The 17,940-nt window shown below is 34.1% G+C and overlaps 1 protein-coding gene across 1 annotated transcript in view; it reads right to left on the minus strand.

Moving 5' to 3' along the window:
* LOC146588353 (cadherin-18-like) overlaps window positions 1-17,940 on the minus strand; it is a 170,922-nt gene that overhangs the window by 133,180 nt on the left and 19,802 nt on the right. Inside the window, 1 exon segment of the mRNA XM_085318113.1 lies at window positions 1,640-1,934. Coding sequence (XP_085174239.1) covers window positions 1,640-1,934 — 295 coding nt within the window.

Raw genomic sequence — 17,940 nt, forward strand, 5'->3', positions numbered from 1 at the left:
TACTGGCAGCTGTATTCCCTCACAGTAGTATCTCCCACACAGGTATACTGCTTGAATAGTTTTGGTGTTACGATATTCACAAAAATAATGCCCTTTGGTACTTCCAGAAGTCTCTCTTGGAAATGATATTCACAGTACTATCCTTAGATACCTAAAACAGAACTCTACATGAAACACATGTTGTGTTATGTGTACTAGCTTTACTGTGTGAATGCAATGGAAACCTATATGTTTATAAGTTTGGGAAGTAAAAGATGAGATCAACTAAGTCACCAGGACTGGAAAAGAACTCASAGATTTGGAGAGTAACAAACAACTAGCTAACATAATTTGCAAATAATTTCAAGCAATGAAAATGGGAAGAGACACCTGAAACAGCATAGTGAGAGAAGACTTAGGAAGACARGAGAGAACTGCAGGAGGAGTAAGGCCCTAGAAATAGCTATGAGAATAAAGAGAAAGAATGGGGTAAGAATGTAAGACAATTAGGATGTAGACAGGTACAGATTTTTCAAAACATCATACATACGGGACATTTTGAGAAGAAAGACAAGGAACTGTTCCTACATGTCAAGGAAGTAGTAGTGAGATAAAGAAGAGGCAGTAATGAAGTCAAGGAAAAAGAAAGATGATGGAGAAAATGTTTTATATCCTGTTAAAATATGATATTTGGTAAGTCTGAGAGTCTGTTTAATACAATCTGATTCTTCATGATAGATAACAAAGAATATTTCATCTTTGTTTCATTCCATCTCTACACAAGAGTAACTCCACTTATGTCAATGAAGAAGCCAATGATCCAGTCTCTGTTTCCAAAGTGCCACAGCTCTGAACTCCACGATTCAAGAATAAAATGTAATATATTTTGGTCTTCTCAAGATTGGTATGATAACAACATGTTTGCAAATATTTCGTATGTCACATTTCATGTGTATATGTGAGAAAACATAACAGAATGTACTACTTCTACAATGTAGATCTCTAACGGGGTTGTTGTTTTGGTTTGCTTGGTCTCTTCAGAATTATTTCTTTGCGTACTGTGAAACTGTGCTGCTTCCATGAGCAGTTTAGAGTGAAACTTCCTTCATTACATAGSTTTGTATATCAGCCCAGCATAGTAATGCAAGGTGACACCAACCTTAGTTCAACATCTGGGTAAAAGATGAATTAAATGAAGATTTCTAGTTTAAAATGAATTCCACCTATCTACATTCAAAAAATTGTGCAAGGTAACTTCCCATCCAAAATAAYGCTAACAGAATAACATATCTGACTTCTAAGTTTGAAACAAAACACTTTTGTTTTTTTCTAGTCTAATCCTATGAATCAATATTACCATTCAAAGTGATCAAATGATAGCAAACCATCAAAATTCAGTGGCACAGGCATTTATTCTTACAGGTATGATCAAACCGATATGGAATGACTGTCCTCTACAGTCAGCACGTGTCTGTACTGTTTTCTTAATATAAATGTCCCTAGTAACAAACATGGTTGTATTTGATGTCATCTTACCATCTCTTCTCAACTCCATTATCTTTTAAATCTTATCAGTGGTACAATAATATGTCACGACTTTGTCAAGCAGACAATTTCACTAGTACAAAGAATACCGAATACAATAATATTTTTTCCTTACCCATTTCAGACATCTCTGGCACAGTAACAATGTACGGTCCATCTGTAAATTTTGGTGCATTGTCGTTGATATCCTGCACTTTGATAATAAATTCAGATTCAGGCTCGAGTGGCTTGTTTGTCCGTCTATCAATAGCTTGCGCATGAAGCACATAGTGTGTCTTCTGCTCACGATCTAGGCTTTTGGTTGAATGGATGTCTCCTGTCGTGTCATCAATAATAAATATAGTCCCTGCTCCTTCTCCAGTAAGRATGTATTTGACTGATCCATCACCTTTGTCGGAATTGGAGTGTAGCTGTAGAATATACATACATAAAATTAAATAAAATGATACATTACATTCCATCAAATGTTATTGTGCATAATATAAACTATAATATTACTATTAGCACTTAGTACAAAGTTGTTAATCTTCACATTTCTACCACAAATGCTTGTGGGCTATTTTTGGCAAAACAACCATTTTGCTTTGGGTCATTTCCATCCAAGTGTAGCTCATTTTTTAATTGAGATTTCTGGAATTCTATATCCAGCCTAGGAAACTTTTCTAAATCAATAATATTTTAGCACTTTTACTTTTGTTTGGTTTCAGTCCTTTAGCTAGTTATCTTAGAGCATTAACTGCTTGAAACTCTACCTTGAGTACTAGACCTGAAACAGCCACACTGAAGATTAAGTTTGCACCAATAATATTTTTGTCACATCACTTATCTTCTCTGRTCCCAAAGAGTGGCAAGAAGAAAGTGTGTGTAATGTGGGAGTGACAGATGCTTGCCCAGGATTAGTCTACCACTCCATAAAAYGCAGCCATTTTCTCTGCCTTTTGTTGTTACAAAGTCACCTAATTCTTTTGCATTTAAATTATTTATAAGGAAATAACGAAATTTGACTGATACTTCCAGCATCTTAACTGTTTCTAATACACACTTTATACTGTAAAATATATGTAACCATATCATATAATTTCTTGAGCAGAACAATACTTATAATTCATTGAAAAAGAAGTATGAAAAAGTCACTAAGTACCCTGATGTATTGACAACTAATATTAAAAAACCATCCACTCAGTCACTGTGCTTGTTGTAGCTAAAGAATTGTTTATTTAGATTAAAAATTATCATGTGTTCTCCAGGAAGATTTTTTTTTTTTTCCTAGATAGAGGCTTTTATTTTTTTTTAATATATATTTAGAATCATTTTGAGAAGAACAGAATGTATTTGAGATGCACAATACTGAAATGAACAGCCTAAGCTATTGTGTAACTATATTCTGATATTACATCAGAAGGAAACCTTCTTATTTTAAGTACTGACTTATTCTTATCACACTATCCTGAGTATCTGCAAGTATGTTATGCACACTACTAACTTTCTATGCAGAATTTGAGTAAAGCACAAACAGAATGACAGTTATTAATTTTAATTAATGCAACACAAAGGATCAGTTTCCGGACTTTCAATTCTCAGTTTAGAAACCACTTAGGATTGGAGTACAGAATAAAGTAACACTTCTGAAGGAGGTTCAAACTTCAATCCACTTTTTCCTGACTTAAATCAGAAGACAGAAAACTCCTGCTATTTTCTCACTCTCTCCCTTCTACCTTTTTTGGGAGGTCTTTGTCTTGCAATTAAGATGAACTGGCTTGCTATTCATAAAAGGAAGAGGCACGYGGGGCTTGGTGATGTTTTTCATCTTCTCTCTGTTAAATCTCTGCAATTATGATGTTGCACATAATCTAAATTGTTTTGTATGTTTTTTGGGGAAAAGGTCTAGTAAAGTTAAGATCCTCAGCTGATATAAACCAGTCTAACTTTCATGCACATATGCTTATCAGAGCTATAAAAAGATCTGTCTGAACAGCCAAATTAAACCAGGCCACTCCTGTGGACTTATCTTTTCTATTTATGAAAAATAAAAACTAATGAAAGAAGCAGAGAATAGTTCTATTTGCCTGGCTTTGCCTTTAGAAGCATAACAGCCTTGCACCTTCCTTTTTCAGTTGCGATGAGCCAAATTCTGGTTACATGCTCATATCCAAACAAGTTCACAGGATTAGTGGATACGATTAACAAATAAATAATGCATTCACTGTTAAATGCCAGACACTCAAACTTCCTATATTCAGAAAGACAAAATGTGATCTGAAGTGGATTTATTYCTAGAAACAGGAATATTGGGTAGTATTGTAATACTGGTATGCTAGTATTCTAATTTGTCAGGTGATCGAAATTGTTTTTCTCTTGCTGCTGGTTCCTTTTTGATAAAATGATTTTAAAGTGTTAGCAATGTTAATGTTTAAATATTATATACTGCAGTTGTATGGCAAAAACAAGAAACAAGAGAAATTAAGAGAAGTATCTATTTTCCTGCTTCCTGGTATTTCTTATATTATTTAAAATATAACACTTTCATTTACAYTTTTTAATTTCTAATGCTGAATTTTAAATTCACATGGGAAGACTTTGCATAATATTTCTGTTGTATAACTAAGACTCCTTTGTGAGTTGGTTTATATTCCAGTTTTTCTGAAAAGTGAAAAAGCAAAGTAAAAGTTTAAATAAATAATTTTCTTCTTTAATACTTGCATCTCAGTACAAATTGGCTCAAGTAGAAGAATGTCAAGCCGTCTTTCAAAAGCTATTTGCAGCATGTGTTGTACTGAAGAGAGCTTTTAATTCCTGATTAAGACAGTGCCTACCAGATTAATGAGAGATTGATATCCCTGGGCACAACACACTTTCTTTTCCTTGCATTCTATGAAATCGTCTCCACAATAGGTGGCTTATTCCACAATTTACTCCACAACTGGAGTAAATGCGATTCATGAGATAGGGTACAAATACATGTTTTGAGAGGCTGTACCTCTGCAGTAACAAATGACAGCAAAGGAGCAAACGCTAGCTGGACCACAGTAGACACTGAATCTATTTGGAACTACTCCAGCTGCTCCTCTTTCAGACTAACTCAACAGAGAAGATACCACTGTGCAATGCAGACTCAAGCCCTTTACACTGTTTTATTCACTCATTCAGACATAACCTGTGTGACTTTGTGGAAGTCATTTTAACCCAGATCCCTATAAAATCTGTAGGCATTTCATTTTAATGAGAAGCCACCTCCTCCACCAGTGCCTACTGCAAAAATACGTACACACTAGGGAATGAGAAATTCATGTGTTGTAGTAATGCAAATAAAAAGTTTAGATAAGTTGAAATTCATGTTATTTCTTCCTGTTATGACAATTTAATTCAGAAAGTTGGAATGTTGCAATTGCATTAAGTAGTCTCTTAATTTAAAAAGAAATACAAACACACCACTAACTGAAATATAATTACTTATAACACTGAAATGAGTAATTAGTGTTAAAATATAAGAAAATATATTGAAAATGTTGAAAATATAAGAAAAACAGGCCAAATATCAGAATACAGCTCTACAACTCTGACTTCTGTATCAGAGGTTTAACTATGAATGTGAAATGTTACTGAAAACATTTTTCAATTGGCTTTAGTTTCTAGAATAGTCCAGCTCATCTGATGATTATATATCGACTTGTGACATTAACTTTTTAATTGTTACTGAAATAAGCTTTTTTTTTTTCTTTTTTTTTTTTTACAGTAAGTTGTTTCAGCTAGCTTCACTAAGCAATCTCATGTAAGAGTCGACCCCTTTTTAAAAAATAACTTAGGAAGCCAACAGTTTACCTACTTAACCAGTAAAGTCTAATGTAGTATCTAGTCACCACTTAACTCCATCTTCAACCTCCCAACTTTCATTAAGTATAGACTGATGAATTTCTTGTGAAAATGCATTTTCTATTCTAATTACTGGACTGACTTTTGAAAACACTATTTATTGCTGATTTTTTTGCTTACACTCATAACATACAGAATAAATATTCTGAATCTGTCCACCGTTAGAAGGCAGAGAGTGCTTAATTTCATTCGCTGTTGAGCATTATTCCTGTCTTTATTTCTCTGATTTTTTATCTGTTTAGGGAAGGAAGAAACTGAAAATATTAGCTGAAGAGTATATCTGGAATGTCACCTCTATCAACCCAGCAGGTTTCACTTCTTGACATATTTAATAACAGTATGGCTTCAGGATGATTATGATAGTTCTTCAATCTTTAACTAGCCATTATCAGCAATGCATGACTGATTAAGCAGAATAACAAGCAAGGTGTCCTTGTTTTGCTAAGACTTACACATGTTTTATCCATTAGTCCAATTATGTGCTGAATTTTCTTTCAATATCCCTGCAGAGATTATAWAAGGGCAAAACTTTCCAAAAGCATGATTTCAAGAGTTATAATTTAAACTTTTCAATTAATGAGTTTTTTTAATATATTTATATTAACTTTAATACCACAAGTCTTTAAATACATGTAATTGAATATACCAACATATTAATTGCTGTAAAATGCACACAKAGATTGCAGGCTAAGCACTCAGTTAATATGGTACTGTTCCTGCTACTGACAGTAGGGCAATCATCAGGAGGCCAGAGCATAACAGCAAAACAAAATAGTCAGGTGGCTACCGCTTAACTATAGGCCTTGTTCAYTACCCTTAATCCTCAGACTTCTTTCACTTAGTTCTTGTTATCTAATGCTTAGCCATACCACACATTTTAACACTTGGCCATAAATGTATGAAAAAAGCTCAGCAAATCGCCACAGGTATGCAGAAGCTGTTGTATAGAACTAGGGACCAGTGGGAAAGTAGCATACAATAAGTAATACAAAAATAGCCCCAAACCAACCCAAAACCTGAGGAAGACCACAACAGGAGGAAACCAACATGCTTCTGGTGACAGTTTGGGATGMTCACAACTTGCAGTAACCATCACTCCTCTGCGCTTGCCTAAGGAAGACAGGCAGTATCCAGGAAAACATGCATGACCAGAAGAGCGCAAAAGCAGCTTGGATATGCAGGACAGCTAAAAGGTAAAAGGGTCTGTCTATTAGTGATTTAACTGGACGATTGCTTCTCCTCCTTTTGCTTTAATTGAACTATTTGGATTACTAGTGTGTTGCGGGGGGTGACATACTAGACTATTGGACTAGTAATTACTTTTGCAGTATTTTAATTGGACTAGCAATAAAGTTTTGGATCTGAATATAAGATACATTCCCTTCTGTCCAAAACAAAAATTTATGAAGGTATTTCCAAACATATGCTAAAATCAAAATTTAAACTGATTTTAAAATCAAAAGCTGTTGCACTAATTTATATTTAATGTAGTTAAACAGATTAAAGTGGCTACGTACATATAAACTGGAGATTATTTTGAAATAACTGCATATAATTAACATAAAATTTATTTTTGACAAATAATAAACAACAAGAATTATTGGCAAGGAAGTCCAACAGAAGAACCTGAGTTCTGATAATGATATCTACTGGTCATATGCATGTACATTAACTAGAAGAAACTGAGTCACTTTGCCAGAGAGATTCACAGACATTTGTAGAGAAGAAAGTACTGCTGAAACCTGGGAACACTAGTTTTAAATTTTAGACTCCAGAGCACAGCATGCTCTACTGGTTACAGGTTCCTCTGTCTCCTGTTCACTACTTTGTTTCCAACCACATCTCCTTAATTCAGGCATATGCTCCTTCTTCAACATACAGTCTCACTCCTCACACTTCTCAGAACACAATCTCTCKCTCTCTGCTATCCTCATATAAAATTTTCAATTCTATTTCTTTGTTCAAATAGACTGTAACCTTCCCTCTCTCTGTCAACTCTTTCAGGCACCTTAGGCCTTCTGCAAAGATACTCTGCAAGATTGGTACATAGAAATTAAAAGTATAAAGAAGTTTTTCATTGGCTAATAACGAAAAGATAGCTATTATTTAATAAGCTACTAGGCTAAGTATGAGTATGCTCCACCCTTGAGAAGACACACAAAGTAGCAGGCATCATTCAGGAGAAAAAAGATCAACCTCTGCCACTTTCTGGAAGGAATTCTTAATGTTTATGAGTTATCATCTTTACCATAACTCGTTGTGCCCCCATTACCACACTCATTTTTTGCCTTTATTATTTTTTAAACATTACATTTGGTGGKTTTTTTTCCCCTCAAATCCTTGAGCTACTAAAAAACCTACCTCTCTAACTTTACCTTTCTTATCTTACGTGGCTCTCCAGTCCTTCTCACAACCCCCCCCAAACATGGTAACTTCCTCAGCAGTACACCAAAGGTTACACAGCAGGCATATCACAGTTTGGCTATGGATCACAAGTAACTAAACTCACGGAGGATGAAGGGAGAAGACTGCAAGGTCCCACCTTCTCTCCTCAAGCTGCCAACTCTCTTTTTTGCACCAACATTCAGACACTTTCTCCCTTGCCTAGCTCTCACCAGTTTTATATTTGAAWCAGGAAAACTCTTTCAACTTAATTTCTAGACCACCTTCTGTACTTTTCAAAATTGCAGAGTCATTTTAATTCAAACAGGAAAAAAAACATATTCCTTCTCCCTAATACCCCTCAAAACCCAAACGGCTTAAAACAGGTACGGAAGAACTCTTATAAAATAATTAAGAAGAAAGGAAAGACTACTTTCAGAGTTCCTTTTTTGCTATTAAGACATCCCATTACAGGTCCCTTCCTTAGTAAGGCAGTGCAGATGATTTCAGTAAATCAGGATCTAAAAGGATAGGTGGGGTTTTCTCCTCTCAGCTCCCCTGCATTAAGAGAAGCACTGCTATAGAGATCTCCTGCCGTTCTGTCTGAGCTGATACAGCTTTGGTTCACTGAAGAAGCAAAGACTTGAAAAGATGTGATGGACATCAAAGCTCCTGCACATATGGGTATGGGTGCAGTGGGGAGAAAGGAGTTCAGCTGGCTGAAAACAACTCACAGCTGAAGATTTACTTTGAATTAAGGGAAGAGTCACAAGATGAGTTTAGCTATTATATGTCTATTACATATTAACAAATGATATGCATCATTTATAATGGATTGTAACGGATTATTTCTGTTGTGAAAAGTCCTTACATTTCATAATAGATAAAATATTTTACATTTTGTTTTAGTTTTATTTCAACAAGAACAAGTATTAAGATATTTATTATAAAAAGACATACATTCTCATAAYTCCTGGCTGCCACAGTCAGACACAGCTCTCAGCCAGAATCTGTTCTCCCTATTTTCCTTCTTTTTTCGTATTTTTCAACTTGATGCTCAGAAGCCTTTGCCTCTAACCTATTCTCAAACAGAAGCTAGTGTTTTTACTTTTTACGTCTTTCTCTTGTCATTGGAAAAACTGTTTTGGAAGATTCTTTCCCTTATTCCTCCCCCCCCCCCCCAAATTTTGGTAATATAAAAAGTGTGTGCCCTTTCTTTACCAAGTATACAAGGAAACATAGTACACCACTGTTCAGTTCCTTGGGGCTTAAATATTAGAGTCTCACTAGAGTTAGACTAGATTTGCAATGAAACTGCTTATGTAGTAATTAAATTCCGTATATTTGTATTTTATCTAAGATGTGTACTTCTGTCTCTATAGAAAGTACAAGAAACCATTACTATGAGATCAAAATCTGTACTGGAGACTAGTAAGTGAACTAGAACTGATATGAAATGACCAGGAAGGAAAAAAAAAAACAACAAAAAAAACTTAAAACCTTTCAAAATATTCTACAGCAATTACATCATTTGTAGCAAAACAAGAGCAGCAAGAACTAAAAGACAGAATACTATAAGAATCAGTTAATTCAATCCATTAAATGGTTAGTTTTGTTATTCTCTCTTTTTTTTCTTTTCTCCTCTTTCAGCTACTACGTATTTTGAATAAATTATTGTCTCCAGATTTGTGAGCAGGCACACTCATTCAAGTAGAGGGGCACCAGGTCCCCTCTCCCATTTAGGCATCCTTGCATTGGCCTGCAAGCTTCACCAGAGAATGCCAGGGCCCCATGTARCACTACTATTGCAAAGCCAGCCTGTCTCTCCAACCACGAGGAACGCCAACCGTACTCCCAAACATGGGCTATGAGCTTCTAAGAAAGCACAAGAAAATTCAGMGTACCTCACGCTTCATGATAAACACTGTAAGTGCAGATAGGTATAAAGAATTGATGTTACAATACTAAATCAATAAATAGAAGGGTTTTTTTAAGAAAAATAGCAATCATGCTGATTTCCTTTGATGTTTATGCAGATAGTATGTAATTTCAAAGAAATGCTGCAATAACTTTGCAGTAGTAAAAAACACATATAAAACAATTCTGAATGGGATGCACTGTAAAATTAGAGTCTAGCTGATGTTACTGAAATGTTCACTGTGTCTATGTAGTAAAAGCATCCTCAGATTTGCTGCAGACTTGCTTCCTTTGGTCTGAGCTATAAAATACTTTTTAATGAAATATACTGCTCTGGGCAATGTCACACCTTTTGATGGAATTCTCAGAGAGAATCGTTAGCCCAGGAGATAACTGTATTATCCATAGCAGTGTCCACAAATTGAGAAACAGCTATTCCACACCCATGTTAAACAGAGGAAGAAAATACAGAATTGCAATTGCCCCCATCTGGTGAATAGGTTTTCTCAGACAGAAAAAAATAATTGGATCACAATCAGCCAGGAAAAACAGAACTGAAACAGTATTAACTTCACAGTATAGCACTATAGCATACAAACATCTGTTCTTGCAAGATTTGCTCATTTGAAGTCCAGTCCTTCTCTACTACTTTTGGGGAGACTGGATAATGGAAAAAGCATGCAGGTGCATATGCAATCACATCTGAAATAACTTCAGGTGTACTAAAGCTCACCAAAGGAGGACTCAAGTAGATGACAAAAAAACCCAGAAAATAGAATCCTAAAACAGCACAATAAATGTTTGTGTACATAACTGTTTTATTGTTTTTGAAGAACAATATATAATTTAGGAAAAAGAGATTCTGAATTCTATTTTCAGTGTAGTATGTGTTTAAAGCTATGTGTAAGAGAAATACTTTACTGCTGCTTACATTTTCATCTGAACTGTCTTCACCACAGCAGATTTTCATTTCAGTCATCTTTTACTTGAGTGAACAATATGACARGCATAGAAACTATCTGTTTTTTAAGAAAGCAGTATTACAGGTTTTAYGCATCTAGACAGTTATCTTGTTTGCAAAACATGCTGACCAAAATCTTCTGAAAGTACRTCATAAGTACACAAATAGACTTTTTGCAGGTCCCAGGGATAAAYATCTAGAGCTTATTAAACTATTACTTTCAAATAGATTAATTTGGCCTTTATGGTTAACACATTTTTGGGAAAAAAGATTATTTTTTTAAATTGAAAACAAAACAAGATTCTTCTTTGTCTGGTATTGCTCTACAGCCAGGATGATTGTTTCAGAGTGTGAACATATTGTGCTTTAGAGCATACAGTGGCCATTTGCAGTATTATTTATTGATGTACACTGATCACTAGATATTAATGTAAGATAAGTGGTTATATACTACGTTGTCTTTATTCCTCACTAAGTAGGTAAAGCCATACTATGTTCTTAGTACAGAGCTTTTAATTTTTACATCTCCAAGTCTCATTGTGCATAAGAACAATTTCATTCTCTCTCTCTTTTAGAGATGACTGATCTGAAGCCCACAGGCATGAAATGAACCTCTTAGAATCTCTCAGTTCCTCAAGATTTAGGCAATGTTTCTGCTTGCCTTTTTTGTATCCTAGTCAAAAGTCTGTCTTTAATGGGTATGGTCAAATAATTAATGCCTGTGTCAGTTCTACTTAACTTCACAGCATCCTGTTCTTGCAGTACATGCTTTTTTTTATGCCTCTGATGTCATTTGTCACTAAGCAGTGCATAAAACTATTTCATGATCTCTAGACATTTATAAAATTGACTGGTGTCCAGTTTTCAGCATCTCCTCAAAATGATTATCACCAAAAACTTAACTTAAACAAATCTGTAATTGTGGTAATAATTTACATTCATGGTTCCTTGCAGCAGGCCCATTAATTTGAGTAGGGATCCAAGTGCCTTTATGATTCCCTGTTACTAGAAGAAGCCCTGACTACATTATATCACTACTGGGAGAAGCATATTGTTTAGTTTCAGTTTTAGTGCACCAAGGTCCGGCATTTTATTGTTAGTCTCTGTGCATTACAATTGGTTATAAAAATTGCACCTTCTGCTCTCACTGAAATGACTATGTTATTTCTACATTTCAGTAAGGAAGTATTATGCCAGTATTACATACTTTTGAAAATCATGCTTTGTGTACACAGCAGCACAAGTGGTTTGATTCATGGTACTAGTCTCTGGCAGGCCTTACTAACTTATAGWTTACTTAGACAACGGAAACAATGCTACGCTCTACTGTTCAGCTGCACATAAAATGAACAGAATCTTAAAAACTGGGTGGATCAGAGTCTGTCACATACCCATTAAACCTTAAATATACAAAAAGTAGTCTTAGAACTGGCACCAGTAGCATAACTTTCATTATGTAGAGAAGTAAAACTAGCTTTCATACAACAGAATGTTTGCTTAGGGCACTGAAAACATCAAAGAAGTCAGAAAAATAATTAGTGCATATACCCTGAGAACACAAAGAGATGCTACAGTTTAGGATCTGGAACTTCACTGAAGAAATAAAGGCCTTTACTGAAAAATATTGCACATTTATGACAACTACGAAGTAAAAATGCAGTTTCCATTTTTACAGATGCTCTTGACCTTCATTCCTGGGGCTTTTTTTTTTTTTTTTGGAGGGGTATTTTTAACATGTATGAAGACAGAGTCAAACTCAGCTTTTCCCCTTCCATCTGCACAGCAGAGATAAAAAAAAAAATTATATAAGATATCTAGTGCAATGGAGATTTCAAAAAGGAAAATACATATTTTCTCTTATTAAATAGGAATGCCAAAACAAAAATTACTATAGTTTTTTCAAAATGTGAAAGAACAGCTAGTCTCCAAAGAATTGGCCTCTAAAGCTATGACCAATTCCATATTATGTTCTATATCCATGTTTGTAACTCCTACTGATATTAACAGGAGCGACTGAAATGGCTCACCGGAGCAGAGAGCTATGAATGTAACAGAACGCAGACTCTTGTGGTATTGGTTGTTGTTTGTTTGTTTGACAGTGTTTCAGTGAACACAGTTTATACTGTGAAAGATGTTAACACAGTATATTCACTTTTAAACTTTGGAAAAACAGGTCTGTAGTGTACCCGCGGGATTCTCTAAATTACTTGTTTTTTTCTAAATAATTTCATGAAGATTAAAATAAATGTGTGATTTTCTGACGTAGGGTTTTTGAGCTGTGCAAATTTAATAAGGGAAAAATTTATTTCAGGGACTCAAATTACTTAGTTACAGAGTTTSATTAGGAAAAAATATTATGTGGAGATGTTAAAGAGAGTTATTTAATTTACCAGCTTTCTTTTATCCCATCTTCTCAAAAATCTCTTACTTGTTTCTGGTTTTGATGTTTCTGAGGTGCTAATTTGCTGAGCATTTATGTGAATGTGGAAAGAAAACAGATAGCTACTATCCAATGACTTCTATTTCAGGTGAAAAAAGTTGTTTCATCTTGAAGAAACTGAAAGGAATACACTACTACACATTACCAAGAACTGCAGAGAACATTTTTTTCAAAATAATTTCACCTTCATATTTCTGTGAGCGTCTTAACAACTCATGTTAATGTACTGTTCCAGGTTAAACAATTACGTATTTTATTATTGTTTTTACTTTTTAATTTCCTTCTTAAAAGTACTTCTTTAATATATTGGAATGTAGTATGAAAGTAAGATCATAGTACGGATTTATGGGGTACTGATACCCCATATTACTCTAGTAATGAATTCATTACTCTAGTAATGAATTTAATACTTAAAGGCACGTTTTGGTTTTCAATCTGTCATGACACTTTATCCCTTTCCTGTGGTGCACAGCATGTGCCACATGTGGTTGTTGTTGGGTAAAATTTAGATTTGTAAAAAAAACTTTGCTTCTGTATAGAGTTTCCATTAYGATTCTCACAGATGATAATTCTTAGTTATCTCCCTTAAAAGAGAATATAATTTTTGTTTTCTATCARTTTTGTTCCTCCTATAATGTAATATTCTTGCTATTTGCTAGAATCTAAATATATTACATGACACAGAAACAAAGCTATATTATCCTAGCAAGCAATTGTTTCTACAAATTTCTTTAAAAGGCCATTAGTGCCTCAAAATCAGGTGGTAATAGGGAATGCCAACTACCCTTACTAYTGACATCTCTGTTGGCTAAGTCAGAGGAATATCACTGTTCACAGAAGTTAATCACTAGCCCCCTCCAGAGATGTTAAGACATATAATGTCTGTAATAAAGAAGTGACAAAGTAGTGATGACTGTAACAGTGACGACCAGAATTTTACAAGTACAAATAAAAAAAAATGAGAAAATATCAACAGACATGAACAGGAATGTAAACAAGTATCCTTAAACTATTAGCATGCTTTTTATGCACTGACATAAATCTTTCTGGATCTCAAATGAATGTAAATAGGGGGATTTCAAGATATCTTTTTTTGCATATTTACATACATAGCATATGCATTGTCAAGAAATAGTTTCTGAGCTCAAGATAACTTCTTGTTAATCAAGCTATTCTTACCGACAGGTATTGCTTTTGCAAAGAGGTAGTATGCTCTTACTCTCACATTTTCCTAGAGCCATCACGACTCTATCTTCCCTAAACATCCATACTTCCACCACTACAGGCTTTGTTTTTAAGACTGWATGAAACACTCATTTTTTAGATTTGGTTCAGTACAACTTCTAGACAARTAAAACAAAAGTTCAGAAAGTGTTTACAAACTAATCTGATGTCACATTTTATGACTAACTAGCATCTTCTAGAGTTAACATGCAGGTACTACCCACCTGTAGTCTTTTGCTACTTTTTGCATCTGAAAATGTCACTGCAAGCCTTACATAGTCTCATACATTTTCACATACATTTCCATTCTTTCCCAGACCAAAACTGTTCTTCATTATAACTGACAACATATATTCTAGTAATGAGGAAAAGAAATGATGCTAGATTTTTGCAATAGCAGCCACAAAGATAAAGCCATCCAATTTTCCAGAAACCTGTATTTAAATTCAGAATTAACTGTTCCTGTATGAATATACCAGCCATGAAATATCTGTTTCTAAAAGTAGCTGCAGTTTGCTGTGTATAATGGGACATACAAGAAGAATCTATATACATGAATCAAGTAACCATAGCTGAAATTGTGATGTATGTCTAATATTTGATATTCTTAAATTTCTGTGGAATAGTTTTTGTAGATTAAAAATTTACCACACATTCAGAAACATAAGTATTTACCTCGTGTAGATTAAATATATGGATCTCTAAAAAAAAAATTGGAAAATAAAACCTTTTCCTCAAAGTTCTACATTTCTCAGTGTATTTAAATTCTTTCTTGTCCAACGCAAAGTCATATGTTCAGTGACTTGATATTTTAACTTGTTTCCAGTTGTCTGTATGTTAGCTGTACCTCGATCACAGCTTTTTCTTGGGTTAAATTCAAGACAATTCCAGTTGAGAGAATTACTTTCTTCTGCAGTTGCCCTTTGATAGTGTGTAACAAAAACAAATATATCAGCAAACCAAGTTACATCCTCATCAATCTGCTAGAACAACTTTGCACATTACATTTAACATAGAATTTACCTTCCTCACTCTGCACTGTCCTATATTCATCATCATCATTCCAATAGGGAACACTAACGTTCTCTTTCTGTATATTTAAGAAATCTCGGATGTGCTGTTTCATTCACTGCCATCACTTATTAATTATCTGTTAAAATTTGACCTTCTCCAGGAACAAATTTACAAGTACATCAAAGACCAGGAACAAAATATTCATACTTCAAGGTAGTACCTTTCTCTTCTTGGTGTGTGTTACATATCTGCTGACATATCAATGCAAATGCCATTTATCATCAACATTTCAGTGATTTTTCTTCCCAGAGATACTCTAACACCTTCTCCTCTCTCAAAAAACGTTCAGGCAGAATAAAATTCCAATCCCTAATGACACTAGCTGCCAAGAAACTGCAAGGTACAAATGATGTTTTAAAACAGTATGTGCAAAATGATAGGGAAATGAATATAAAAATGCTTCATTTCAGAAAGCAATTAAAATTAACATTAATATAACTATATTAATCAAGAATGTGTTGATATGGAATACCTATATTCTCTTTTTAAYATACCGTTAATTCACTAGCACACTTGCATAGTAATTTTTCTTTTATATTAAAAGAACCAGAAGTAAGTTCCCATTTGGCCTATCAGAAAAAACAACAATCTGATCCTGATCTTCCAGTATTTTTCTCCTAATCTGGTTTGACCAATACCAGGAAGAAGTTTCTGAAAGTTAAAAAATATTAATCATTTTTCATGAAAAAAATGTATCTTCTACAGCCTGGTACTTCAAACACCTACTGAGTACAGGCCTTCCTTCAGTCTAAAGGGAGTAAATGTTTACTTCCATATTTACTAGAATCAGATATATCCCACATAAGTAGTAATATAACAGGTCACTATACTGTTCCTTAGCACAGTACAGCCCTAATACCAGAACTCATGAAAACAAAGTAGACTGCTCGTTGGACAGTAGGAATACAAACTCTAGTTTATCAGARCTGATTTTGTTTTTCTCTCAAGTAATAATTTTTAATACTACTTAATCAGCTGGAATTTTCTTCCTTCCAAACCTAACAATTTTGAACCATCAGGACTAAAGAAGACTAAGATAAATGCTGGGAATGTTGTAAATTTCACATTTTTTAATGGTTCACTCAAGAAAACTCTGGAGGAAAACTGAAATGCTGTCCACTCCTCTTTTTGTTAATATAAATAAAATCTTGTTCAGACACAAATCCACACCTATGCGTGCATCACGAGTAAACTGATGGAATAATCATTCAGTGTCACAAAGGATTTTTGGAAAATGAAAGAATTAAAAAAAAAAAAAGACAGACTGTATTGGACCTATTACTCTGTAAATTTCAATGAGACATATTTGGTCTGCCATTAGAACAATAAATTTACGTGGTGCCCTAAGTTGTAGGAAAAAATACTACACTGAGAAATAGGCACAAATCATTTCTGTTAGACTCTGGTAATTCTGGCACTTGAACAGTTCTGTTTTTTTTTAGAGTGACTTCTCATCTGATACATGACTACTAAAAGAAGTTATATTAGAAAAATTGTGGATGTCCCGTATAACTTGTGGTAATTTATGGGATATCTCCTTCAAAACAATTTTTCTAATTCCAATTACTTGATGACTGACTTTAGCTGGAGATGTATAAAACTAGAAAAGGTAAACAATGAGTGTATTTTAACTATATTTATTTTTATGTTATCATCAAATGCTTATTCTTAAAAAAAATCAGTCGGTATTTATTCTTACAAATATCTTATGGTCTGAATTCCACAGGCCCTTATGCTTTGTGTAAGAGAGAAGTATTTATTTCTTTGCAGCAGCTTCAGAACTACTGCTCACGAATTTCATTGACACTTTCCCTTTCTCTTGAATTATGAAATGGAGAACATGAAAGAACTCCCATTGATGCTAATGGAATTTGAGTCAGGCTATTAATGCTGGTATAGAAAACTGAGGAAAACAGTTATTATTTTGTCAGTAAACATTAATTTTAAAGTTGTTATTTTTGATTTATAACACATGTAACGTATATTATATATATAATATATGACAAGATGTAAATCTATAAACAAGGCTAGACAACATCATAAAGGGAGAAAGTTTTAATTTCAGAAGACCTCAAATATTCATGCCTACAGAAGCAATAAAATAAATAAGGAATAGTCTCCCATATCTGCTTTTAAGTTACCTGGAAAAGAGCAGTAGATGTTATTATTTTTCAATTTTATTTCAAAGAGTATTACAGTTTCACTACCTCTGAAGTATTTGGTATATTTTGGAACTATTCCTGTTGACATGGGTACACAATATTTTGCCATCTCAAAATAGCACTACTCAGCTACTGTTAAGTTAATAGCAAGCTATCTGGATACTGGTATTAAGAAAAGAAAGTTGCTCTCTCTTCAGACCAAGGACTTAAGTTCAGACTGAATGAAAATGGAACATCCAGTTCTTCTTAGAGAGGAGATAATATGTCTTAGTCTGAGGATGAAGGCTGATTGAACTAACAAGTGATAATCCTTCAGCTGTCAGCAACATCTGCAGACATCATGTAGCAGAAATATTACCTGGGCACTAAGTAGTACAGATCTCTGT

Source organism: Rhea americana, unplaced genomic scaffold (genome assembly GCF_003343005.1).
Source record: "Rhea americana isolate MKP2758 unplaced genomic scaffold, rheAme1 scaffold_52, whole genome shotgun sequence".
Taxonomy (NCBI): Eukaryota; Metazoa; Chordata; class Aves; order Rheiformes; family Rheidae; genus Rhea; species Rhea americana.